Source organism: Melanerpes formicivorus, unplaced genomic scaffold (assembly GCF_026170545.1).
Source record: "Melanerpes formicivorus ecotype bairdi unplaced genomic scaffold, bMelFor1.0.p_v2 SCAF_25, whole genome shotgun sequence".
In the NCBI taxonomy this organism is placed as follows: domain Eukaryota; kingdom Metazoa; phylum Chordata; class Aves; order Piciformes; family Picidae; genus Melanerpes; species Melanerpes formicivorus.
In genome coordinates, this window is record NW_027142377.1 from 1 (window position 1) to 25,359 (window position 25,359).

General features: G+C 65.0%; 5 protein-coding genes across 7 annotated transcripts; 2 read left to right on the forward strand and 3 right to left on the reverse strand.

Moving 5' to 3' along the window:
- Window positions 1-732: 732 nt before the first annotated feature.
- LOC137448640 (uncharacterized) lies at window positions 733-2,346 on the reverse strand. Its single transcript, XM_068153403.1, has 3 exons — window positions 2,302-2,346; window positions 1,823-2,234; window positions 733-1,468 (listed from the first exon to the last, which is right to left on the reverse strand). Exons 1-3 carry the CDS (start codon window positions 2,344-2,346, stop codon window positions 924-926), a joined length of 1,002 nt encoding a protein of 333 aa, XP_068009504.1. The 3' UTR covers window positions 733-923.
- A 130-nt stretch (window positions 2,347-2,476) lies between these two features.
- On the reverse strand, window positions 2,477-8,553 carry CDK20 (cyclin dependent kinase 20). 2 transcript variants are annotated; one of them, XM_068152986.1, is made up of 9 exons: window positions 8,455-8,553; window positions 8,163-8,276; window positions 7,853-8,041; window positions 7,062-7,183; window positions 6,877-6,939; window positions 6,316-6,439; window positions 5,674-5,829; window positions 4,594-4,797; window positions 2,477-2,708 (listed from the first exon to the last, which is right to left on the reverse strand). In XM_068152986.1, the coding sequence occupies exons 1-8, from the start codon at window positions 8,527-8,529 to the stop codon at window positions 4,675-4,677; spliced, it is 966 nt and encodes a 321-aa protein (XP_068009087.1). In that variant the 5' UTR covers window positions 8,530-8,553; the 3' UTR covers window positions 2,477-2,708; window positions 4,594-4,674. The 2 variants fall into 2 exon arrangements, 1 of the variants encoding a protein (XP_068009087.1); XR_010989096.1 differs by lacking the exons at window positions 4,594-4,797; window positions 5,674-5,829; window positions 6,316-6,439; ... (3 more) ...; window positions 8,163-8,276; window positions 8,455-8,553 and adding an exon at window positions 2,851-3,146.
- Window positions 8,554-9,073: 520 nt separating this feature from the next.
- Window positions 9,074-15,743, forward strand: LOC137448460 (protein-serine O-palmitoleoyltransferase porcupine-like). The gene is made up of 13 exons (XM_068152987.1): window positions 9,074-9,436; window positions 9,868-10,060; window positions 10,996-11,039; window positions 11,367-11,557; window positions 12,044-12,174; window positions 12,598-12,612; window positions 13,042-13,167; window positions 13,257-13,357; window positions 13,903-13,979; window positions 14,390-14,453; window positions 14,882-14,967; window positions 15,177-15,287; window positions 15,514-15,743. Exons 1-13 carry the CDS (start codon window positions 9,301-9,303, stop codon window positions 15,613-15,615), a joined length of 1,377 nt encoding a protein of 458 aa, XP_068009088.1. The 5' UTR covers window positions 9,074-9,300; the 3' UTR covers window positions 15,616-15,743.
- Window positions 15,744-15,907: 164 nt separating this feature from the next.
- LOC137448462 (UDP-galactose translocator-like) lies at window positions 15,908-20,901 on the reverse strand. Of its 2 annotated transcripts, none has more exons than XM_068152990.1 (5): window positions 20,782-20,901; window positions 19,423-19,617; window positions 18,344-18,495; window positions 17,137-17,891; window positions 15,908-16,224 (listed from the first exon to the last, which is right to left on the reverse strand). In XM_068152990.1, exons 1-5 carry the CDS (start codon window positions 20,882-20,884, stop codon window positions 16,197-16,199), a joined length of 1,233 nt encoding a protein of 410 aa, XP_068009091.1. In that variant the 5' UTR covers window positions 20,885-20,901; the 3' UTR covers window positions 15,908-16,196. The 2 variants fall into 2 exon arrangements, with proteins under 2 accessions (XP_068009091.1, XP_068009090.1); XM_068152989.1 differs by having other exon boundaries at window positions 17,125-17,891; window positions 20,782-20,900.
- A 600-nt stretch (window positions 20,902-21,501) lies between these two features.
- Window positions 21,502-25,278, forward strand: LOC137448461 (selenide, water dikinase 1-like). The gene is made up of 8 exons (XM_068152988.1): window positions 21,502-21,948; window positions 22,257-22,360; window positions 22,544-22,651; window positions 22,754-22,908; window positions 23,123-23,213; window positions 23,453-23,552; window positions 23,898-24,110; window positions 24,357-25,278. The coding sequence occupies exons 1-8, from the start codon at window positions 21,696-21,698 to the stop codon at window positions 24,617-24,619; spliced, it is 1,287 nt and encodes a 428-aa protein (XP_068009089.1). The 5' UTR covers window positions 21,502-21,695; the 3' UTR covers window positions 24,620-25,278.
- Window positions 25,279-25,359: the final 81 nt, after the last annotated feature.

Genomic DNA, 25,359 nt, shown 5'->3' on the forward strand with positions numbered 1-25,359 from the left:
CCCAGGCATGTTTTGGGGACCCCTCAGAGATTGAGGCTCAAGAGGAAGGGGACCCCAAACTTGCCCCCACCCCGCTCTGTGGAAAGACAAACCCACAGTGGGAGGGGGCTGGAGGTGTCCCAGGAGGCTGAGGAGGGGGTCCCCAGGTTGGGGGGGCTGCTGTCAGTCTCTGGGGATGTTTTGGGGACCCTCAGAGATTTGGGATCCGGGGAGGGGGACCCCAAATTTTCCCCCCCCACCCCTTTGAAGTGATGCTAAACCCAAGCCCTGCAGGGTCTGGAGGTGCTGTAGGCGGCTGGGGAGGGATCCCTGGGTCATGGGGGGAGTCAGGGGGGGTTTGGGGATACCCCGGGGGGGTTGTTTTGGGGGGGCCCTCACCCTGTGCAGTTTGTAGTAGAGGCCACAGGCATTGCAGACCGGATCCCCCCGGGGGCTGCGGCGCCACAGCGTGGTGGTGGTGGTCTGGCAGTTGGTGCAGACGGTGCCTGCCCGGCGTGGACACCAGCTGGGGAGGGGGCAGGAAAGAGGGGATCAGGGGGCTGGGGGGGCTGGGGAGGGGGCTAGAGGGGGTCTGAGGGGGGAATTGGGGAGGTTCGGGGGGAAATGGAGGGGGTTTGGGGGGGCTGGGGAGGGGCTAGAGGGGGTCGGGGGGGGAATTGGGAGGTTTGGGGGGAAATGGAGGGGTTTGGGGGGCTGGGGGAGGGTGTAGAGGGGGTCTGCAGGGGGAATTAGGGAGGTTTGGGGGAAATTGAGGGGTTTAGGGGGGCTGGGGAGGGGCTAGAGGGGGTCTGGGGGGGGAATTGGGGAGGTTTGGGGGGAAATGGAGTGGTTTAGGGGAGCTGGGGAGGGTCTAGAGGGGGTCTGAGGGGGGAATTGGGGAGGTTTGGGGGGAAATGGAGAGGTTTAGGGGGGCTGGGGAGGGTCTAGAGGGGGAGGTGTGGGGGCTCACGTGGGGCACAAAGGGGCCTGGGAGTGGTAAGAGAGAGTTGGGACGGGCTGGGGGATCTTGGGGTGAATCGGGGTGACTTTGGGGCTAATTTGGGACAGTTTGGGGTTTTCTGGGGTGCTGAGACTGATCCTGAGGTGCTCCAGGCAGATTTTGAGGTGCCCAGAGCTGGTTTGGGATTAATTTGGGCAGGTTTGGGTCTGCCCTGGGCTGGCAGAGAGCAGAGAGCTCTGCCGGTGTCGGTCCAGGCGGTTCGGGGTGGGGTGGGGGTGGGCGGTTTTGGGGGTGAACGGTGAGGGGGAGGGGGGCTCCCTGGGGGGGGGAGGGAGGCTGCTGCCGGGTTTTGGGGTGAATTGGGGCAGTTCTGGGTCTGACCAGGCGCTTCTTGGGGCGGATGAGAGGTCTGTTGTGGCCGTTGAGGCGGTGGTAGAGGCCGCAGGCGTTGCACAGGTAGTGGCCGGTGCCGTCGCGGCGCCACAGCGGCGTCGCCGTCGCCCCGCAGGTTCACGCACTCCCGGGCCTCTGCCGGACCGGCACGGACCGGTTTAGACCCGTGTGGACCAGTACAGTGTGGCACAGACCGGTCTGGGCCAGCGCAAACCGGTACAACACCCCCACCCCCCACCCTGCCCCCAGGGACCACTCTAAGGCTGCACCGAGCCCGGCAAGCCTCCAAGCCTGCCCAGTAGGGGACCAGCATGGACCAGAACAGACCAGAACAAACCAGTATGGACCAGAACAGACCAGTATGGACCAGTAACAAGCAGCACAGCACAGTCTGCACCAGTACACCACCTCCCCCCGCCCAGTTCCAAGCTACTGTGCCCCCAGTGCCCCCAGCCCCCTGCCCTCCCAGTGCCCTCCGTCAGGACTCACCGCAGGGCTGGGGGGTCCCAGGGGTGAGGAAAGGCCCTGGGGGGCCCGGGGGGGGGCTGCCCCGGGGGGGCTGCAGCAGCTCCAGGAACCGGGGGGGGCTCTGGCAGGGTGGGGGGAGAGCCCCAGGGGGGAGCCCCCAGGGTCCCCCCGGCCTCAGCCCAGGGCACCAGGGACAGGCGGCCTGGGGAGGGGGAGAACAGCAGTGAGGGGGGGACAAGGGAGGGGGACATTTGGGGGGGAATTGGGGCTGGGGGGGCTCTGGGGTGGGGGGAAATAAGGACAAGGGGAGGGACACACAATTTGAGGGGACTCCTGTGGGGGGGGTCCTTAGGACATGGAGGAAGGATCCTGGGGGGTGGAATTGGGGCTGGGGGGGCACTGGGGACAAGGAGGGGGTGTCACGTTTGGGGAGCTAAGGAGGGGAGAGGGGGACCCTGGTGGAGCAATTGGGGCTGTGGGTGGAGGGGACAAGGAGGGGCTGTAAGGAAATTGGGGTAGGGGGGTGTCCTGGGGGGGTGGGCCATTGGGCCATGGGAGGGGAAATTGGGGTCTGGGAGAGGGGGGGGATTAGGGATGGGGGAGGGCACACAAAGGTGGGGGGGGCACAGAAGACAAAATGGGGACACACACAGAGACACTTGGGGGGTACCTGTGGGGGGTAGGGGCCCAGCAGCCCCCCTGTGTCCAGCCCTTCGCCCCCCCCCAGCCCCAGGAAGGCCTCCTCTGGAACGGGGGGGAAGCTCCTTCCGGCGACCCCCCCCCCAGTGCCACAAACTCCATGGGGAGAAGTGAGGAGGGGGTTTGGGGGGGGGGGGTCCAGCTTCTTGGGGTCCTTTTAGGGTTGGGGAGGGGCTGAGGAGGGGGGGGGAGGGGCACCAAATGAAACCTGGAAAAGGAAGAGAGAGAGCAAACATAAAGACCCCCCCCAAAAATGAACAACTGGGGGAGGGAGGGGGGGGGGAAGGGAATTGGAAAAGGGGAGGGGGGAGCAAAGGAACCCCTAAATTTGAGGGGGGGGGGGCACTGACCTGGAGCTGCTCTGTGGCTGCTGCCTGGCTGTGGGCACAGGGAGGGACCAACCCCCCCCAAAAAACACACCCTGGGGGAGGGGGGCAGGGGGAGGAGGCAGAAATGTGGGTGCCCCCCCCCACGGCCCCCCCCTTTTCCCTCCACCCCCCTAGGGCTGGTAACGGCCCCACAGCTGCCGGGCACTGATAAGAGCTTATCAGATACCAGCGGTCTGGGGGGGGGGAGGTTGGGAGGGGTCAAACCCCCCCCAGGAGGAGGCAGAGGACAAACCAGGCCCCCACCCCCCGTGGGGTTTTTGGGGGTGCAGGGAGGGGGAGGGGCAGGGATTGAGGCTCTGCCTTCAGCTGAGGCCTTATCAGGGAAGGGCAGAACAGGGGGAGACCCCCCCCAGGGCTGGAACCCCCCCGAGGGTGGGGGCTGAGTAAACTGGGGGGGGGTGGAAAGGGGAGGGACCCAAAATGGAGAGGTTTCAGCCCAAAAAAAGGGAGGTTTGGGGTTTGTTTGGAGCTGAAAAAGAGACGGTTTGGCCCCAAAATTGCTCTATCCAGGGGGAGATTCGCTCTGGGTTTGGGGCTGGAGACTCCAGGCCCAAAATTCACCTTTTTGGCACCAAAATGGAGACTCCAAGTCCCAAAATTCACCTTTTTGGCACCAAAATGGAGACTCCAGGCCCAAAGTTCACCTTTTTTGGCACCAAAATGGAGACTCCAGGCCCCAAAATTCACTTTTTTGGCACCAAAATGGAGACTCCAGGCCCAAAATTCATCTTTTTGGTACCAAAATTGAGACTCCAGGACCCAAAGTTCATCTTTTTGGCACCAAAATTCACCTTTTTGGTACCAAAATGGAGACTCCAGGCCCCCAAAATTCACTTTTTTGGCACCAAAATGGAGACTCCAGGCCCAAAATTCATCTTTTTGGCCCCAAAATGGAGACTCCAGGACCCAAAGTTCATCTTTTTGGCACCAAAATTCACCTTTTTGGTACCAAAATGGAGACTCCAGGCCCAAAGTTCATCTTTTTGGCACCAAAATTCACCTTTTGGCACCAAAATGGAGACTCCAGGCCCAAAGTTCACCTTTGTGGCCCCAAAATTCACCTTTTTGGCCCCAAAATTCACCTTTTTGGCCCCAAATTGGAGACTCCAGGTTCAAAAATTCACCTTTTTGGCCCCAAAATGGAGACTCCAGCCCCCAAAATTCACTTTTTTGGCACCAAAATGGAGACTCCAGCCCCTAAACTTCACTTTTTCGGCCCCAAAATGGAGCCTTCAAGCTGAAACTTCACTTTTTTGACCCTAAGGTGAAGATCTCAGACCCCAAAATCCACCTTTTGGACACCAAAACCCTACCTCCAGCTAAACCCTGCACTCCTCAACCCAAACCTCCCTTTTCTGCCCCCAAAATGAGGACTTTTAGCCCTAAATGCATTTTCCAGCCCCCAAAATGCCAACTTTCAACCAAAAATGGGAGTTTTCCCCCCAAAACCCTTTTCCCCCCCCAAACCTCTGCCCCTGACCCCAAATCAATCATTTCCAGCCCCAAAAATCCTCCTTCCCCCCTCCCCCAAACTCCTCACCCCCCCACCCAGCCTTTCCCCACCCCAAAATCCTCACTTTTGACCAAAAATGTGAATTCTCAGCCCTTCCTCTCCCCAAATCCCTTTCCACAGCCCCAAAGTTGTAGTTTTTCACCCCAAAACCCACCCCCTGGGGAGGGAAGGGTCTCTGGTGCTGCCCTCACCTGTGGCTGTGCCTCAGGGGTGCTGCTCAGGGCCCCCCAGGGCTGCTTCCTCCTCCTCCTCTGACCCCAATCTGTCCTTTTTCACCCCAAAATGGGGCAGCAGCAGGGGGGGGGTCCAGGCGGAAGTCGGGGGGGGGGCCGGGAGCCCCCCTGGGGAGGGGGAGTCAGCTCCATGGGGCCGAAGAAAAAGGGGTGCAGGAGGGCCTGGGGGGGACACTGGGATGTACTGGCAGCCCCCCCAGGGTCACTGGGAGCCCCCCCAGGGCTACTGGGAGCCACTGGGAGCCCCCCCCAGGGTCACTGGGAGCCCCCCCAGGGCTACTGGGAGCCACTGGGAGCCCCCCAGGGTCACTGGGAGCCCCCCAAGAGGTACTAGGATGTACTGGGAGCCCCCCCAGAGTCACTGGGAGCCCCCCAAGGGCTGCTGGGAGCCACTGGGAGCCCCCCCCAGCGTCACTGGGAGCCCCCCAAGGGCTAGTGGGAGCCACTGGGAGCCCCCCATGGGTCACTGGGACCCCCCCAAGGGCTACTGGGAGTCCCCCCAGGGTCACTGGGAGCCCCCCAAGGGCTACTGGGAGCCACTGGGAGCCCCCCCCAGCGTCACTGGGAGCCCCCCAAGGGCTAGTGGGAGCCACTAGGAGCCCCCCCCCAGGGTCACTGGGACTCCCCCTAGGGGCTACTGGGAGCCCCCCCAGGGTCACTGGGACCCCCCCAAGGGCTACTGGGAGCCACTGGGAGCCCCCCTAGGGGCCACAGGGAGCCACTAGGAGCCCCCCCAGGGCTACTGGGAGCCACTGGGAGGCCCCCCAGGATCTCAGGACCCCCCCAAGGGCTACTGGGGGCCCAGCCCCAGCAGCGCCCTCTGGTGGCACCTGGCAGGCACTGAGCCTCCCTCCAGCCCCAGCATCACACCCTAGTGGCACCCGGCAGGCACTGAGCCTCCCTCCAGCCCCAGCAGCGCCCCCTGGCGGCACCTGGCAGGCACTGAGCCTCCCCCCAGCCCCAGCAGCGCCCCCTGGCGGCACCTGGCAGGCACTGAGCCTCCCCCCCCCCAGCCCCAGCAGCGCCCCCTGGCGGCACCTGGCAGGCCGGCAGGCGCTGAGCCGAGCGGTAGCGCAGGAAGCGCCGCAGCAGGTCCAGGGCCTCGGGGCCTGCCCCAGGCACCAGCAGCTGCAGGGGGGCCGGAGGCTGGCGGCGGAAGCGGATCTTGGGGTAGTCAGGGAGGGCTGACAGCTCCTGAGGATCAGTAAGGCCCAGTGACCACCACCCCCCCACAACAAACAGCCACCCAGAGCCTCCTGGAGCTCCACTGGGCTCCTTAGGAGCACCTCAGCGTCCTCCCACTGCAGCCCAGTACCTCCCAGTCGCCTCCCAGCAGCCCCACAGTATTCCTCAGACCATCTCATCGTGCTCCCAGTGCATTGCAAGGAGCTCCCAGTACAATCCAGCAACCTCCCAGTACAACCCACTCCCCCCAGCCCCTCCCTAGTACCCCCAGAGCTTATCCAGAATCCCTTCCTTCCCTTCTCAAAGCTTCCACCTCCTCTCCCAACCCTTCCCACTCCCTCCCAGTATCCCCCAACACATCCTAGTGCTCTCCCAGTACATCCCAGTGCCCTTTCTCCCCTTCCCACCTCCTACAAAGCTCTCCCACACCCCCCTTCCCAGTGCCCTCCCAGTGCTCCCAGTGCCCTCCCAGTGCCCCCCCAGTGCTCCCAGTACCGGCCAGGCGCTGGGGCTGGGGGTGCCCAGGGCCCTCAGCACGCAGCAGAGCTGCTCGATGTCGCTGTCCCCAGGGAAGAGGGGGGAGAGGTTCAGCAGCTCCCCAAAAATGCACCCAGCAGCCCTGGGGGTGACACCAGTGACCCCCAGTTAGCTCCCAGTTATCCCCAGTCACATCCCAGCTCCCCTCAACTGCCTCCCAACTGCTTCCAGAGGGACCCAAAACACCCTAGAGGGCACCCAGGGGGTCACAGAAGTTGGGGGGGGGGGGCACCCAGTTCCCTCCCAGTTCCCCCCCAATTCCCTAATTGCTCCTGGGGGACACCCAAAATTCCTTGGGGGGCACCCAGGGGGTCCCAGTAGCCCCCAGTGGCTTCCCAGTTGCCCCTGGGACCACCCAAAACACCTTGTGGGGGGCTCCCAGCTCCTGCCAGTTGCTCCCAGTTCCTAGGGTGGGGCCCACTCTGCTGATAGGGGGATGGGGGGTGGGGGGGTGTCAGAGATTAGGGGCTGGGTGTCCCAATTGCCTCCCAGTCCAAACCAGTCCAAACCAGGCCAGACCAGAGGTCGACTCCCTCGTCGTAGTGCCGGGCGCCGTAGAGCAGCTCAGGGGCTCGGTACCACCTGGGGGGGGATGGGAATTAGGGGGGGGGGGGTGTGGGAATTAGGGAGTGTGGGGGGGGTCCCTAATCATTAGGGGAGGTCCCCAGTAATTGGGGGAGGGGGTGGGGGTATTTTCCAGGTACCTGGTGGCCACCTGGTGGCTGTAGGGACGCCCCCGGGGCGCCCCCCCCAGCCTGGCCAGGCCGAAGTCTGCCAGCTTGAGCCTCCCAGTGCTGTCCAGTAAGAGGTTGGCTGGCTTCAGGTCCTGCCCCCAGTACCACCAGTTGGCCTTCCCAGTAGCCACCAGCAGCCTCCCAGTGCTCTCCCAGCACCTCCCAGCATCCTCAGGCAGCTCCCAGTATCCCCCAGTAGCCTCCCAGCAGCATCCCAGTATCCCCCCAGTAGCCACCCAACACCTCTGGCATCCCCCAGTGCCTGCCAGGATAACTCAGTGCCCTCCCAGTATAACCCAGTGCCCTCCCAGTATAACCCAATGCTCTCCCAGTATAACCCAGTGCCCTCCCAGTATAACCCAATGCTCTCCCAGTATAACCCAGTGCCCTCCCAGTATAACTCAGTGCTCTCCCAGTATAACCCAGTGCCCTCCCAGTATAACCCAATGCTCTCCCAGTATAACCCAGTGCCCTCCCAGTATAACCCAGTGCCCTCCCAGTATAACCCAGTGCCCTCCCAGTATCCCCCCAGTGCCTTCCAGTACTCCCCAAACCCCTCCCAGTATCCTCCCAGTCTCCCCCAATCCCTTCCCAGTATCCCTAAATCCCCTCCCAGTCTTCCACAGTATCCCCCAGTCCCTCCCAGTCACCCCAAATCCCTGCAGTCCCTCCCCAGCCCCTCCCAGTATCCCCCAGTCCCTCCCAGTCCCCCCAAATCCCTGCAGTCCCTCCCCAGCCCCTCCCAGCGCCCCCAGTCCCACCCTGTGCAGGATGTGGTGCCGGTGGCAGTGGCTCAGCCCCCGCAGGGTCATGGCCATGAGGGCTCGGACCCGGGGGGGGCTCAGCGGGGTTGGGGTCCCCCTGAGGAGCCCCCCGAGATCCCCCACCAGGAAGTCCAAAGCCAGGACCACGGCAGGGCCCTGGGCGAAGGCAGCTCGGAGCCGGAGCACCTGGTGGGGAGGGGAAGGGGGGGGGAAGAGCCCAAAATCAGGGGGGGCACACCCCAGAGTCAGAAGGGAAGGGGGGGGAAAGGGCGAGGGGGACCCCAAAGCCATTGCGGGGGTCGCTTACGTGGGGGTGGTCCTCGATCTCCCTCAGGGCTTTGATCTCCCGCAGCGTCTGGGGGGGGACTCCCTCCTCGGGGTGCCTCAGAGGGACCTTTTTGAGGGCCACCAGCTCCCCTGTCTGGGGAGGGGAGAGGTCGCAGAGTTGTTTTTTCGGGGGGGGGCTTCAGAGGGTTGGGGGCACCCCCGAACATCCCCCCAAGAAAAAGATCACCGTGGGGGGACCCAAACCCTCAGACCTCCCCACAATGGCTCCAGCCCACCCCGGAGGCTCCAAACTCCTCCCCACCCGGCCGCACCTCCCTGTCCTTGGCTTTAAAGACGACGCCGTGAGCCCCCTCCCCGATGCGGCCCAGGACGATGTACTGCTCCATGCTGGGAGCCGTGAGGGGGGACCAGGGGCGGCGCGGGGGATTGTGGGAGGCCCTGGCCCACAATGCACCGCGCGGGGCCGCCAGAGCCACCGGCGCCTCACTTCCGGGCGACGTCACCGAGCCCCGACAATGGCTCCAAACCGCCCCAAAACCGCCCCGGGCACCCCTCGACGTGGCTCTAGATCCCTCCCAAACGTTTCCGGACCCAACCAGAACGGCTTCAGGACCCTCCCAAATGGCTCCGGATCCCCCGAAAACGGTTCCGGACCTTCCCAACATGGCGGAAGCGAGGGCCCGGCCCACAATGCACCGCGCGGCGCAACCCTTAGCAACCCGGGCCTCGTTTCTAGGTGACGGGACCACGCGCGTAGTGACGCGCCACGCAGGCGGCGACGTAAGCCACGCCCCGAGGAGCGCGCACCCCGCCGCCATTTGCCCGCGCCTCGCTCCCATTGGTCAATCCCTCAGCTCGAGGCGGAATGGCGGGCCCTGATTGGTCAGCGCCTTTCCCCTCAGCTCCCCTCTCCCCCTCAGCGCGGCGGCGCCGGGAGCGGAGCGGGCCCGGCCTTTGGGGGGGTCTTTGCGGGGGTCCGGGGGGGGTTCCGGGACCCCAAGGGAGGGTTCCTGGCTCCTAGCTGGGGGCTTTCAGGCCTTCCTGGGTCTTTCCCACCCCGCCACGGGGTTTTAAGGGGGTCCCGGCGGGGGGTTGAGGCCCCCAGGCCCCCCTTTGCTCGGACCCCCCCCCTCCCGCCCCCCCAGCGCCGAGCCAGCATGGCGGCGCTGCCGCCGCGCGAGTTCGCGGCCCAGGTCCTGCCCGGCTGTGTGATCCCCACGGCGCGGCAGGGCCTGGCCCAGCTCTGGCCGCTGCTGCTGCTCTGCCTCGGCGCTCGGCTGCTGCATCGCCTGCGTGAGCTGCGGGGAGCCGGGGCACGGGGCGGAGGGGGGGTCCTGGAGGGTTGAGGGAGGCCTTGGGCGGCCGGGGAGGGGTCTGGAGGCTTGGGGGGGCCGCAAGGGTTGGAGTCTGGCGGGGGCGGGGGTCACTGAGAGCCTGGGGCGGTCCTGGGTGTTTGGGGAGGGATCTGGGGAGAGGGGAGATCCTCCCAAGCTTTGGGAGGGGACACCCCGGGGGCTAGGGCAGGGTCCCAGAGAGGGTTGGGGGACCCCCGGGAGCTGCTGAGGGGCACCCAAGGGTCTGGGAGAGGAAAAGGTGTCCTGGACATGGGGTTGGGCTCACCCAGGGGCTGTGGGTGGTATCCAGGGGTCGTGGGGGGCACCCAAGGGGTTTGGGAGGGTCCCACTGATTTTCCCCTCTCCCCCTCTGCTCCTCTTGTATTGCAGCGCTGCCCCGCGGCGGGAAGCACGCCGGGGCCGCGGCCGGGGGGCTGCTGGCCCTGCATCACTTCTTCGGTCCGCAGAGCCTCTGGGTGGCGCTGCTGAGTGCCCTGCTGGCCCTCACCCTGCTGCTGAGTCGCGCCCGGCCGCAGCGCGGCCTCTGCATGGCGCTGGCGGCACTCAGCTACCTGCTGATGGGGTACAGGGAGTGCTGGGGGGCTCTGGGGTGCTCTCAGCTACCTGCTGATGGGGTACAGGGGGTGCTGGGGGGCTCTGGGGGGCTCTCAGCTACCTGCTGATGGGGTACAGGGAGTGCTGGGGGGCTCTGGAGGGCACTCAGCTACCTGCTGATGGGGTACAGGGAGTGCTGGGGGGCTCTGGAGGGCACTCAGCTACCTGCTGATGGGGTACAGGGCGTGCTGGGGGGTCTGGGGGGCTCTCAGCTACCTGCTGATGGGGTACAGGGGCTGCTGGGGGGCTCTGGGGTGCTCTCAGCTACCTGCTGATGGGGCACAGGGTGTGCTGGGGGGTCTGGGGGGCTCTCAGCTACCTGCTGATGGGGTACAGGGAGTGCTGGGGGGCTCTGGGGTGCTCTCAGCTACCTGCTGATGGGGCACAGGGCGTGCTGGGGGGCTCTGGGGTGCTCTCAGCTACCTGCTGATGGGGTACAGGGAGTGCTGGGGGGTCTGGGGGGCTCTCAGCTACCTGCTGATGGGGTACAGGGGCTGCTGGGGGGCTCTGGGGGGCTCTCAGCTACCTGCTGATGGGGTACAGGGGCTGCTGGGGGGCTCTCAGCTACCTGCTGATGGGGTACAGGGGCTGCTGGGGGGGCTCTGGGGGGGATCTCAGCTACCTGCTGATGGGGTACAGGGGCTGCTGGGGGGCTCTCAGCTACCTGCTGATGGGGTACAGGGGCTGCTGGGGGGGATCTCAGCTACCTGCTGATGGGTATGGGGGAAGCTGGGCAGCATTGGAGGTACTAGGAGGGGACTTTAGGGTAGTGGGAGGGGAACTGAGCACTCTGTGGGGAGCTAAAAAGGATTTGGGGTGCTGGGAGGGGGGCACAGGGGGGATTTGGGGTGCTGGGAGGGGGGCTCTGGGTGTACACTGGGAGTGACTGAGTGCTCCCCCCAGGGAGCTGCACATGGTGGACACAGTGACCTGGCACAAGATGAGAGGTGAGCACTGCCCCCTTAAAGCCCACTTTTGGGTGTCCCCCACATATGGGTGCCTTGCTCTCCCTTTGTGCTGCTGGGAGTGAAGGGGGAGGACACTTTTTGGGGTGGGGGTGTTTGCTGTTATCGGGGGGGCTGTGACTCCTTTCTGGCCCCTCCCCCCCCCCCCTTAGTTTCCATCCCTGGGGGGGAGTCTTTGTTTGGGGTTCCCCTACCCTCACTTCATTTTCCCTGGGGGGGTCATTACGGGGCAGGGAGCGGGGGGGGGGGCTGTGGGGTGGTCTCTGGGGTGTTCCCCATGTGACTGTGCCTGTCTGGGGGGGGTCCCAGGGGCGCAGATGGTGGTGGCCATGAAGGCTGTGTCCCTGGGCTTTGACCTGGACCGGGGGGCCGTGGGGGGGGCAGCGGCAGAGCCCTCCCCAGCCCAGGTCCTGGGGTACCTCTGCACCCCTGCCTCAGTCATCTTTGGGCCCTGGGAGCCTTTTGGGGCCTACCTGAGGGCCGTGGAGGGCCCCCCCCTGGTATGAAGGGGGCTTTTTGGGGGGGGGTAGAAGAGGTATGGGGGGAGATTGGGGGATTAAAGTGGGGCTAGAGGGGGTTTGGGGGGCTGTTGGGGGATTAAAAGGGGGTTTCAGGGCAGTCTTGGGGGGCTGGGGGGGTTGAGAGATTCAAGGGGATTTGAGGGAGCTCTAGAGGGGATTTGGGGAGAAATTGGAGGGTGTTGAGAGGTTAAAGGGAGGTATGGGAGACAGTAGAGGGATCAGAGGGGGTTTGGGGGGGGCTGGGGGAATTTGGGGGGAACCTAAGGGGATTTGGAGGGGCTAGGAGCATTAAAAGGGGACTGAGGGGTGTTGGGGGGTGGTTGAGAGGGTTTGTAGTGATTTAGCAGGGGTTGGGAGGGGACTGGGGGCTCTGGGGGGGCTTTGTCTGTAGAGGGAGGGGGAGGGCTGTGGCTGATCTCAACTGGGGACCCCTCTGGACCCCCCCAATTTTCTCTGCCCCTCCAGAGCATGGCCTGGGCCCGGAAGGGGCTGCGGAGCCTGGGGCTGGCCCTGCTCTGCCTGCTGGTGTCCAGCTGCTTGGCTCCCTTCCTCTTCTCCTGCCTCCTGCCCCTCTATGGGGCTGAGTCCCTGCGCAGGTGAGGGGCCCCCCAGGGACCCCCCCAGCATCTGCCCTTGCCCCCCCAGACCCTGCCTTCTGCCCTTCCTCTCCCCCTGCCTGCTGCCCCTCCATGGGGCTGGGGCTCTCTGATGCTGAGGGGACCCCCATGGACCTCCCAGAATCCTTCCCCTGCACCCCAAACCCCCCCCAGAACCTAGAGGTCCTCCCCTCCCTGTACCCTTAATCCCCACCCAGGACCCCAGCTGCTCTCCAGGACCCCCCCCAAGCCCCACCTGGCCCCCACATTTTCTATCTCCTATTTCTCTCTGAGGCCCCTAAACCTTTCCTGTACCCCAAAACAGCCCTCCCAGGACTCCTAAATCCACATGGGACCCCACCCCTGGGCCCCCCCCAAAATCCTCTCCCCTGACTTTTTGTCTCTTTTCTTGGTGCTGCCCAGGAGCCTCTTTGCCAGGTGAGGAGGTCTGGGGGGGTCCCAAGGGGATTGGGGGGGAGGTTGGGGGGCTCAGGGTGTTTTGGAGGGGTCACAGGGTGGGGTTTGAGGGAGGTCACAAAAAGAGTTGGGAAGGATAGTGGAGGTTGGGAGGTCACAAAAGGGTTTGGGGGGGGCCTAGAGTGTTTTGGGGGGGGGGGGTCCCAAGGGAGTGTGGAGTGGCACAGAGTGAGGTCATGGAGAAGTTTGGGGAGGGGGGGGCTCAGGGAGTGTGGGGAGAGGATCCCAAGGGGGTTTGGGGGCTCACAGGAAAACTTGGGGGGACTGCAAAGCACCCCTGAAGGGGGTGGCTGTCTGCCACCTTCACCCTGACCTCATCCCTCTTCGTGTGTGGGCTCCTCCCTGTGTCTCTGGGGCCCCCCCATGACCTTTCTGGGCCCCCCTCCCCAGGTGGCTGCGTGCCTACGAGAGTTCCCTCTCCTTCCACTTCAGCAACTACTTCGTGGCCTTCCTGTCCGAGGCCACCTCCACCCTGGCAGGCTCTGGGACCACCCCCACCCACGGCAACCTGCGCTGGTGAGCCCCCAGAGTTCCCCCCCACAGTGCCCCCTCGGTACTCTCCCACTGCCCCCCCAGTAAGGTTATGCTGCCCCCCCTCCCCCAAGGGACCTGGAGGTGTCTCGGCCGCTGCGGGTGGAGCTGCCCCGCTCCATGGCCGAGGTGGTGACCAACTGGAACCTGCCCATGTCCCGCTGGCTGCACACCTGTGAGTGCTGGGGGCTGGGCTGCTTTGGGCTGGTTTACGGGGGTCTGGACTGGACTGGTTTGGAGTGGTTTGGGTTGGTTTGGGGGGGTCTGGTCTGGAGTGGTTTGAAGTGATTTGGGGGGGTCTGGTCTGGAGTGGTTTGGATTGAAGCAGTTTGAACCGCTTTGGGGCTTCTGAAGTGGTTTGGGTGGATTTGGGCTGGTTTGAGCTGCTCTAAAGTGGTTTGAAGTCCTTGAAACTGCTGGTTTGAGCCGGGTTGGAGTGGGTTGGAGTAGTTTGAGCCGGGTTGGAGTGGGTTGGGCTGGTTTGAGCCGGGTTGGAGTGGGTTGGGCTGGTTTGAGCCGGGTTGGAGTAGTTTGGGCTGGGTTGAGCCGGGTTGGAGTAGTTTGAAGTGGCTTAGACTGGTTTGGGTTGGGCTGGGCTGGTTTGAAGCAGTATGAGCTGGCTTGAGGTAGTGTTCACTGGTGGTTTGAGCCGCTTTGAAGCGGTTTGGACTGGTCTGAACCAGTCTGCACTGGTTTAAACTGGACTCCCACCCCCCCCAGACGTGTTCCAGACCGCGCGGCGCCTGGGGACCTTCGCTGCCGTGCTCGGCACCTACGCTGCCAGCGCCCTGCTGCATGTGAGGCACCCCAGAGCCTACCCCGGGCAGCCCCAGAGCTCCTCTGACCCCCAACCCCACCTGGGATCCCCAAACCCCTCCCCAGGGCTCCTCAAAAGCTCTCTGAGCTCTGCAAGCTAAGTTTGGTCACTCCTGAAGCACCCCCAAAGATCAGCCCCCGCCAAGCCACTCAAGGCCCCCCCCCAATGCCCTAAACCTCCCCAAATTCACCCCAAAACCCACTTAACCCATCTTAAAATCACCTCCACCTCCCTAAACCGCCTCAGATTCACCCCAAAAGAACCAAAACATCCTAAAGAGAGCCAAAACGTCCCAGATTCATCTCCAAAAGCCCTTAAGCCTCCAACCCCTCCCCAGGTCACCCCCAGGACCCCTAACCCCCACCCTTGACACCCCACATCTTCCCCCAGGGCCTCAGCTTCCACCTGGCCGCAGTGCTGCTGTCCCTGGGCCTCATCACCTACGTGGAGCACAGTGAGAGGCTGCTGGCCCTTTAAGGGGGCAGGGCCCTAGGAGAGGGGGGTGGAGCTAGTGGTGGAGGGTGTGGCCTATGGTGGGTGGGAGGGGACTGAATGGCGTGGGAGTGGCCCAGAACTGTGGGTGGGGATTAGAGGCAGTGGGTGAGGGTGGTAGGGCTGTGGGGTGGGGCTAATGTTGGGTGGGAGGAGCCTAAACGCAGTGGATGTGGCTTAGAATAGCATAGGCGGGGCTTAAAGGGAGTGGGAGGGGTTAGTGGTACTGTGGGTGGAGCCTGTGGTAGGTGGGTGGGGCCTAAGCAACCTCGGTGTGGCTTAAGAACCAGTGGGTGGGGTCTGGCTGGCTGCTAATCAGTGGTTGGAGGAGCCATGGGACAGAGACCACCTGCTGACCACACCCTGTGCTCTGATTGGCTGCTCCCCCAGTGCTGCGCCAGCGCCTGGCGGCCATCTTGGATGCCTGTGTCCTGTCCAAGCGCTGCCCCCCCGGCTGCCGTCACCGCCACAAGGACGTGAGTCAGCCAATGGGCAGCAGGCAGGGCTGGGCGTGGGCCAATGGGGCGCAAGGAGCCCAGGGCATGGGCCAATGGGGCGTGAGGAACCTGGAGCCTGGACCAATGGGGCGTGAGGAACCTGGAGCCTGGGCCAATGGGGTGTGAGCACACTGTGGCACAGGCCAATGGGGTGTGAGCAGGCTCTGAGGGGTCCCTGTGCCCCCCAGGGGCTGTGGGTGCGGGGCGTGAACGGAGCCCTGGGAGCTGTTGCCCTTTTCCACCTCTGCTACCTGGGGGCCTTGTTCGACGCCGAGGCTGACGACAGCGTGGAGGAGCAGGTGGGGACCCCCACACCCCTCCTAGTCACCCCCAAAATACCCCAAAACCACCTCCAGTCACCCCCAAAACACCCCAACACCCCCCCAGGTCACCCCAAACCTTCCCTGAATCACACCACAATGGCCCCAAACCTCCCCCTCAACTCCTCTGGCTTCTGAGGGACCCCCCTCAGCACCCCCAGCCACCATTTTCCACCCCCCCTGACCCCCTGTGCCCCCTCCCCAGGGCTATGGCCTGGCCCACACCATCCACAAGTGGTCAGAGCTGCACTGGGCCAGCCACTGGCTGACCCTGGGCTGCTGGCTGCTGGCCCTGCTGCTGCGCTGAGGGCTGCTGGGATCGACTGGGACCCGCCTGGATCGACTGGGACCCGCTGGGAGGGGCAGAGGGGATGAGCTGACCCCCCCTGACCTCTCCTGGACCAATAAAAGGCTCCTGCCAGCTGCTTGTGGCCTCATTGGCCAATGGGAGAGGGAGAGGGGCAGGGTTGAGGGAGGGCGGGGTGAGGAGGGCGGGGTGAGGAGGGAGGGGCGAGGGTGGGGCGAGGGGGGAGGGTGGGGCGAGGAGGGAGGGCGGGGCAGCCCAGCCCAGCCCCTATAGAGTCTATAGGGCCCAGGGATTAACCCAAAATCGTCTTAATTTACATCAAAACCGAAAACAAAACATGAGAGGCCCCAGGGCAGGGGGGTGGGGGGCATGGAGCCTCTAGGGAGGAGGGAAGGGAAGGGTATAGGGTCTGGGGGGGGTTCCATATGGCCCCTATAGGGGTTGGGAGGAGGAAACTTATGGTCCCTATAGGGTTCTGGGGGGTCCATATGGGCCCTGTAGGGGTCTGGGGGAGTCCATATGGGCCCTATAAGGGTCTGGGGGGGTCCATATGGCCCTTACAGGGGTCTGGGGGGGTCCCATCAGGATCCTTTGTCCTTGGAGACAGACCTGGAAGAGAGAAGAGACCCCGGGGCTCAGGGGGGCCCCTAGGGGGTCCCTGTGGGGCTCAGGGGGACCCTATGGCTCCTATAGATCCCGGGGGGGTCCCCACGGTGGTCACCATTTATCCAAATTCTTCTTTATTGGCCCCAGAATGTCCAAAGGCAGCCCCCAGCCCTGCCTCCAGGAGGCCTCCCTGAGGCTGGGGGGGGCCTCAGCAGCACCCCAAGAACCTTGGGGAGGCTTCCGTGACCAAAGGAATATCAGTGGGGCCTCACTGGCAGCTGAGGAGCCTGGGTGGGACCCCCATGACCTAAAGAACCCCAAACACTGGACCCCCCCCCATGACCTAAAGGACCCCAAGATCCTGGATCCCCACAGCCTGGAGACCCCAAGATCCTTAGTCCATCATGGCCTGGAGAGCCCCAGTGGGACCCCTGTCCCCCAAGCACTGGGCACCACCACCCCATGACCCCTGCTGGGTCCCCACCACCTCCTGCCCCCCAAGCTCCTCTTCCCCCGCCACCACCACCTGCCCTGACCCTTGATGGGGTCCCAGGGACCCCCAGCCCTGCACCTCCACCACCTGCAGAACGCTGCTGGGCCTCCACCACCTCCAGACCCTCCACCACCTCCAGACCCTCCACCACCTCCAGACCCTCCACCACCACTTCCCGACCCTCCCCGCTCCAGTGCCGCTCTGCAGGTGGAGCCTGGAGTGCCTCTCCCTTCCTCACTCCCCCTGGGGTCCTTCTCCCTCACTTCCCCCGGGGTCACTCCCCCCGGGACCCTCTCCCTTCTTCTCTTCCCCCTCCCCTCCTCACACCCCCGGGGCTCCCTCTCCTCACTTCCCCTGGGGTCCCTCTCCCCTCCTCGCTCCCCCCGGGCCCCCCTCTCCCCTTTCCTCACTCCTCCACTGACTTGGCGCCGCCGCTGCCGGGGTCCCCCCCAGCCCCGCTCCTGGCGCCGGGGCCGGGGCCGGTGGGACCGGGGCCGGCTCCCCCCCGGCGGGGGCGGCCGTAGAGGCAGACGGCGGCGAGCACCAGCGCCGTGCCCGCCAGGAAGGGCCCTCGCGGGCGGAAGCCGAAGAGGTGCACGGAGGCCAGGGTGGAGGCCAGGATGGAGAGCGCCGTGGCGAAGCCCTTCAGGATGTTGTCGGCGTAGCGCACCACCACCGCCACCAGCAGCCCCCCGGCGGCCTGGTTCAGCACCACGGCCCAGACCGCGGGGCTGTAGCCGTAGAAGAAGCCCAGGGCGGCCACCGCCGGGCCCTCGGCCGCCACCATCGCCGCCAGCCCCACGGCCGTGCCCACCGCCCCCAGCTGGACGTTGCGCAGCCAGATGGAGCCCCCCGAGGTCTTGAGCAGCCGCTCGAAGTAGACCCCCGCAAAGCCGGAGGAGAGGCAGGAGGCGGCCACGGCCGCCAGCCCCACGGCGTAGCTCTGCGGCGGCTCCTGCGGCACCGCCGGCGGGGAGGAGGCGGCCAGCAGCGGGGAGCCGGGGCTGGAGAGGGGCAAAGGGGGGCCGGGGGGCGCGGCCCGAGCCTGCTCAGCCTGCACCAGGGCGACCCCCGCGAAGAGCAGGGCCAGGGACAGCCACTGCAGGCGGGAGAGGGAAGTGCCCAGCAGCAGCACCGAGAACAGCGCTGTGGTCAGGATCTTCAGCTGGTAGGTGACCTGTGGGGACAGGGGGACAGAGGTGACCTGTGGGGACGGGGACAGGGCAGAGGTGACCTGCGGGGACGGGGACAGGGGGACAGAGGTGACCTGCGGGGACAGGGGGACAGGGCAGAGGTGACCTGCGGGGACAGGGGGACAGAGGTGACCTGAGGGGACGGGGACAGGGGGACAGAGGTGACCTGGGGGGCCCAGGGTGGAGGTGACTTGGGAGGACAGGGACAATAAGAAGGGACAGGGACAGGTCAGAAAGATTTGTAGGGACAGATACAGGGACAGGTATGGGGACAGGGGACACCTCCCAGGGGACACAGTGATAGAAACCACCATGAAGACACCACCAGGGAGGAGACAAAAAAACCCCAAGTCCAAAAGTGTTCCCAGAGTAGCAAACATCTCCCCAAGGACCCAAAAGTCCTCTCAATATATCCCCAAACTCCCCAGAGCCTCACCTGGAAGGTGGCGGCCGGCAGGTTGGAGATGGCGACATACTGGAGGTTGTTCTGCAGGGTGTAGATGAGGGAGGGCACAGCCAGGCGCAGAGTGTCCCCAAACTGCCCTACCACAGCCTCCTGCAGCGTCTGCGCCGTCTGCCTCACGCTGCCTGCAGGGGGCAGCACCAGCGCACGGTCACCGCGGGCGCCTGCCGGCACCAGAGGGCACCACCAGGTGGCGCCGAGAGCACCAGGCTTCAGCGTGGGGCTGCAGGAGCAGTAGGAGGAAGAGCAGAAGGAAAAAGAAGGAAGAGGACAAAGAGGTGGAAGGGGAAGACATGGAGAAGAAAGAGAGGGAAAAGAAAGAAGAGAAAAAAGAGGAAGGAAAGGAAAAGGATGAGCAGAAGAAGAAGGAAAAGAAGGAGGAGGAAAAGAGACAGAGAAGGAAAAAGAAGAGGAAAAAAAGACAAAAGGGAAAATACAGGAAAAAGAGGAAAAGAAGTAAGAAGAAAAGAAGAAAGTAAAAGAGAAGGAAAAGAAAGAAAAGGAGAAGGAGGAAAAGAAACAGAGAAGGAAAAAGAAGAGGAAAATTAGGAAGAGAAGGAAAAAGAAAAGAGGAAAGGGAAGGAGAAGGAAAAGGAGGAGGAAAAGGGACAGGGAAGGAAAAAGAAGAGGAAAATAGAAAGAGAATGAAGAGGAGAGGAAAGGAAAGAGAAGAAGAAGGAAGAGAAAGAAAAGGAGGAAGACAAAAAGGAAAGGAAAAGAAAGGAATGGAAAATGGAAGGGAAGGAGAAGAGAGAAGAGAGGAAAAAGGGAAGGAGAAGGATGAGGAAGAGAAGGAAAAGGAGAAAGAGAGAAAAGGAAGAAGAAGAGAAAAAGGAAGGGGAAGAAGAGCAAAGAAGGGAGGAAAGGAGAAAAGAGAAAGTAAATAGGGAAAAAGAAAGAAGAGGAAGAGCAGCAAAAGAAGAAGAAAGCAAGCAAGGAAACAAGAGAGAAAACAGAAAGTGGGAAAAAGAGAAAGGAGAATGAAAAGGAGAAGAGAGAAGAGGAAGGAGAAAGGAAAAGAAGAGGAGGAGGAGGCCGGGGCAGGTCCTCACCGCGGTGCTGCAGCAGCAGCAGCAGCAGGCAGGCACAGCCCTTCATGGCCTCGGCCAGCACCACGGCCGTGGTGGGCAGGAAGCGCTCCCCGGGCAGGGTGCGGACGTAGCGGATGCTGAGCACCAGGGACGCATTCTGCAGCACCAGCACCCCCAGGCTGGCGTACTTGAGGCGGCGCGAGGGTGTGGGCAGAGCTGCGGGGGCACCAGGGGGCTGAGACACCCTCTGGCCACCCACACTCCAGCCACCCACCGGCCACGCTCCAGCTACCCACCACCACCCACTGGCCTGCCACCCACCCACCGGCCACCCACGCTCCAGCCACCCACCACCACTCACTGGCCACCCACCCACCGGCCACCCACGCTCCAGCCACCCACCACCACCCACTGCCACCCACCCACCGGCCACCCTCCAGCCACCCCCCGGCCCATGCTCCAACCACCCACCGCCACCCACCGCCACCCACCCACCGACCACACTTCAGCCACCCACCTACCAGCCACGCTCCACCCACCCCCCCACCGACCACCCTCCAGCTACCTAGCCACCCACTGGCCACACTCCAGCCACACTCCAGCCACCCTCCACCCACCGGCCACAGTCCAGCCACGCTCCACCTCCCCCCCGACCACCCTCCAAGCCACCGCGGCTCCATAGCCCCCAACCCACTCTCACAGCTCTCTAACCTACCTGACAGACCCTCCCCCCTATAGTCCCCTCAGAATCCCCCAGCCCCCCAGACCCCCTTCCTCTGCTCCATAGCCCTGTAAGAGCCACTGTCAGCCCCCCCAAAGCCACCCTATAGTGTCCCTTGGTCCCCATACGCCACTCACAGCTCCCTAACCCACCTGACAGACCCTCCCCCACCCCCATATAGCCTCTATACCCCCACAGAACCCCCAGCCCACCCCATGGCCGCCCAGGGTCACTTCCTCCGCTCCATAGCCCCCTAAGAGCCACTGTCAGCGCGCCCCAACCCACCTTATAGTGCCCCTTAGTCCCCAACCCACCCCATCGGCCCCTCCCCACCTGACAGACCCTACCCCACACCCCGATAGCCCCCACAGAACCCCCCAGACCACCCCATAGCCCCCCCGGGTCCCCCTCCTCTGCCACATAGCCACTGGCGGGACTCTTAATCTTTCCCATAGCCCCCCCGAGCCCTCCCAGCCCACCCGCAGCCCCCCGACCCACCCCTATAAGCCCCCCCCGCCCCTCTCCCCGCTCCTCTCCGTCCCCATACCCTCCCCGCCCCCACCCCCCCCCCCCGCAGCTGCCCCCGGCCGCTCTCCTCTGCCCCACAGCGCCCCCCCCGCCGCGAGCCCCGCGCCCCTCCCTTCTCGCCCTCCCCTCACCTGTCACCGGCCCCGCTCGGCCGCCGCCGCCTCCGCCGCCCCCTCCCGCAGCTGCCATGGTGGCACCTGCCCGGCCCCGGCGCGGCACTTCCGCATCCTGCATCCCATCCGCTTCCGGCCACGGGGAAGCGGAAGCGCGGGGCGGGGCGGGGCAGCCGCAGCTGGCAGACTGGAGAGCAGCCGCCAGGGAGGGAGGGAGGAGGAACTGCAGCCGCCGGTCGTGCGCCGCTGCCCCCACCCCCGACCCCCAGCCCGGACCCCGCGGCCAATCGGAGCACCGCCGCGAGCCCCTCCTGCTTCTTTGTGCCCCAGGGCAAATCGGTGCCCGACTCACTCCCCTCTTCCCCCCCACCGTCTCCCCCCCCCGCGCAACGGAGGGGCTGGAGCTCGCCCCGCCCCCCCCCCGCGCCTTTTAAGCGGCCAATCGGCGCCACCCCCCCCACGCCGTTACCAAGATACCGCATCGCGCCCCTCCCGCTCTTTCCGCCAAGCAGCCAATCAGCGCCCGCTGACCGCCCCCTGTCCAATCCCCGCTCTTCCCTCCGTCCCCCCTCAGAGGGCGGCGCCTCGCGCACTCCACGCTTAGGTTTGTATCTTTTATATATTTTTTTTTTAATGGAGCCAATCAGCGCTCGTCACGCGCCGTTACCCCCTCTCCCCCCACACCGCCCCCCGGAACGCCTCGCTCCCGCCCGCGCCGCCCCCTCTCTTTCCCAACGAACCAATCGGCGCCCGCTTCCTCCCGCGCGCCCCCGCCCGCTGTTTTCAACGGGCCAATCGGCGCTCTCCCCGCGCGCTTCCGCTGGCGCCCACCGCCTCGCTCCCCTCCCGCCCTTTCCCTCGCAGCCAATCGGCGCCGTCCCCGCGGCCGCGTCCTGCCCGCGCTCTTCCCTCCCCTTCCTCTCAGTCCCAAGATGGCGGCGCTGGTACCGGGCGGCTCCGGCGCGGCGGCGGCTGCCGGCGGGTACCGGCCTTTTGATCCCGCGTCGCTGGGGCTGGATCCCGGCTGGCGCCTGACGGGCTACGGGGAGCTGCGGGGCTGAGGCTGTAAAGTCCCGCAGGAGACGCTGCTCCGGCTCCTGGCGGGACTCGGCCCGCAGCGACCGCTCGGGGGGGAAGGAGCCGAACAAGGAGGAGGAGGAGGAGGCGCGGGGAGCCCGGCGCTGGGTGAGAGGAACGGGGAGCGGGCGTGGGGTGAAGGGAGACGGCGGGGAGCGCGGGCATGTGGCGGAGACAGGGCTGGGGGCAAAGGGCAGCAGGAGCGGCCCGGGGCAAAGGGCAGGGAGGGGGAGGGGAAAGGGGAGGAGAAGGGGGAGGGGAAAGGAGAAGAAAAGGAGGAAGATGAAGGGGAAGAAAGAGGAGGAGGCAGAAAAGAAAGAGGGGGCAGGGATGAGCAGAAGGAAGAGGACAGTGGGGAAAGAAGGAGAAGGGAGAGGGAGAGCCGCTGACCCCCTGCTGTCACCATGTCCCCCCAGGCATCGGGCTGGACTCCTGCGTCATTCCCCTGCGCCACGGAGGCCTCTCCCTGGTGCAGACCACAGACTTCTTCTACCCGCTGGTGGAGGACCCCTACATGATGGTACCACCCGGGGGGGGACCCCACACCCACCTGAGAGCCCCCAGGCTCCCCTCTAATGGCCCAAACTCCACCCTGAGGGTCTCAAACCTCCACGTTGACTACCCTGGGCTCCCATCCCTGCAGCCCCCCCCCCCCCCCAAGGCTGACCTGAAAGGCCCCAAGCTCTCTCTGTGCCCCCCCCAGGGCCGCATCGCCTGTGCCAACGTCCTGAGCGACCTCTACGCCATGGGCATCACCGAGTGTGACAACATGCTGATGCTGCTCAGCGTGAGCCAGAAGATGACCGAGGAGGTGCCTCCAGCGGGGCCCTGGGGGGGGCTGGGGACCCAGCCACAGCCCAGAGGGGTGGTGGCGCCTCGGCGTGACCTCGTTTTGGTGTCCTCCCCCCTCCAGGAGAGGGACAAAGTGATGCCCTTGATCATCAAAGGCTTCCGGGACGCGGCGGAGGACGGAGGGACCTCGGTGACAGGAGGCCAAACGGTGCTGAACCCCTGGGTGATCGTTGGGGGAGTGGCCACCACCGTGTGCCAGCCCAACGAGTTCATCATGTGAGTTGGGGGGCTGCCAGGAGCTTGCTGGGATGGGTTGGGGGGTGTCAGGTGGGGTCCAGAGCCACCTTTGAGGGGCTCAAGGGGGGATACATAACCATCCAGAGGGTCCCAGGAGGGTGCTGAGGATGTCATGGTGGGGCCAAGCAGGTGGTGGGGACACCCCACCCCACCGCCCCCCATGCTGGGACTCATCTGCCTCTGTCCCCTGCAGGCCTGACAGCGCCGTGCCCGGGGATGTCCTGGTGCTCACCAAGCCACTGGGGACCATGGTGGCTGTCACTGCCCACCAGTGGTTGGACAACGTGAGTCTGGGGCAGCAGGGTGGGCCTGCAGCCAGCCCAGGGCCACCAGAGGGTCCCTGAGGCACCTTGAGGGGGGACATCAAGTGGTGGTCAAATCCCATCTCAAGGTGGTAAAGGTCTCTAAGCCACTTTTGGTGTCTCCAGAAGGGTGGAGATCCAGCATGGGGTTCCCAAAGCCACTTTAGCTGTCTCCCCCTGTTCTCACTCTGTGCTCACCCTGTGCCCCCTGTCCCCGGCAGCCGGAGCGCTGGAACAGGATCAAGCTGGTGGTGACTCGTGAGGAAGTGGAGTTGGCCTACCAGGAGGCCATGTTCACCATGGCCACCCTCAACCGCACCGGTAGGGGCCGGGGCGAAGCTCAGGGGCAGAGCCAGCTTGGGGCCGGGGGGTACTTGGAGCCAAGGGAGCTCGGAGCCGGGGCCGGGGCGAGCTCGGGGGTGGAGCCAGGGGAGCTCGGGGGCGGGGCCGGGGAGCTTGGGGGTGGAGCCAGGGGAGCTCGGGGCCGGGGCAGCTCGGGGGCGGGGCCGGGGCAGCTCGTGGATGGCGCCAGGGGAGCTCGGGGGCGGGGCCCGGGCAGCTCGGGGGTGGCGCCAGGGGAGCTCGGGGCCCGGGCAGCTCGTGGATGGCGCCAGGGGAGCTCGGGGGCGGGGCTGTGTGGTCTCAGCGCCGCCCTCCCCCCCGCAGCCGCCGGCCTGATGAGAGCCTTCGGCGCCCATGCGGCCACCGACGTGACCGGGTTCGGGCTGCTGGGCCACGCCCGCAACCTGGCGGCGCAGCAGCGCCTGGAGGTCGCCTTCGTGATCCACAACCTGCCGGTGCTGGCCAAGATGGCTGCGGTCAGCAAGGCCTGCGGCAGCCGCTTCAGCCTCCTGCAGGGCACCGCCCCAGAGACCTCCGGTACGTGATGGGGGGAGACCCGGGGCAGGGCCCCAAAAATGGGGGCTGGGACACCAAAGGCAGGGTGGGTGGGAAACTGGGGGAGGGTCCCCAGAGATGGGGAGTGGGACCTCCAAAATGGAGGAGGAGCCTCAAAAGGTGGCTGGAGAGACCCAAACCTGGGCAGTGGGACTCCCCAGCTGGGCGAGGAACCCCCAAAACCATCGGAGGACCCTCCCCCCTGCTGACCTCCCCCTCCCCCCGTAGGGGGCCTCCTGATCTGCCTGCCCCGGGAGCAGGCTGCGCGGTTCTGTGCGGAGCTGAAGGCTCCAGGCAGGGCCCCCGAGGGGCCCCCGGGGGAAGGACTGCAGGCCTGGATCGTCGGCATCGTGGAGAAGGGCCCCCGGGGCGCCAGAGTCATCGACAAGCCGCGGATCATCGAGGTGCCGCCGCGGGGCGCTGCAGCCCCAGCCCCGGACAGCCCTGGGGATGGCCCCAGCGACGGTCCCGCCTCTGCCCGCTCCCTCTAAGGCCCCCGGGATGGGGTAGAGAGCCCCAGCGATGGGTGAGGAGCCTCAGGAACCCCTGGGGGAACCCCAGGGGCTGGGGGAGGAACCTCCAGAGCTGACTGGGGGACCCCAAAGTGGTTGGGGAGAGCCCAAAAAGGAATGGTGGGACCCCATGGATGGGTTGGACCCCTCCCAGGTTGGGCGAAGGACCCCAAGGGTGGGGTAGGAAAGACCAGGAGTGGGTGGTGGGACCCCATAATTGGGAGCCCCACCCCCCAAAATTCTTTGAACTCCTCAAAATTTGGCTCAAGTCCCCCCCCAAAGTGGGAGCTGGGCCTCCATAATTTGCTGCCTCTGCCCTGATTCTGAAGCCCCCTCCCCAGGCTTCCTTCAGGAGCCCCAAAAGGGGGGTATGGGATCTCAGAGTCACCTCCCTGTGTCCCCCCAGACTTTACCTGGAGGAGCAGCAGGTAAAGGACCTCCCCTTAATTTAACCTCCCCCCCCCAAAATGAAGCCCCCTCCCCAAAACCCCCCCCCATGGGGTGGAGGGGGGGCTGAAGATTCCCAAAAAATGGGGGAAGGGGGGGGTGGGAATTCAGGGGGTAGGGGAAGGAGGGATGCAGGAGACCCCCCCCAAAAATCCTAGGGCAATAAAGTGGAGCTTGAGGATAAGCTGAAAGCTGTCTGTAAAAGACAATCCCCCCCCACCCCCAAAAAACAGGGGGGGTCCTTTCTGGGGAGGGGTCTTTGGGGGGAGGGA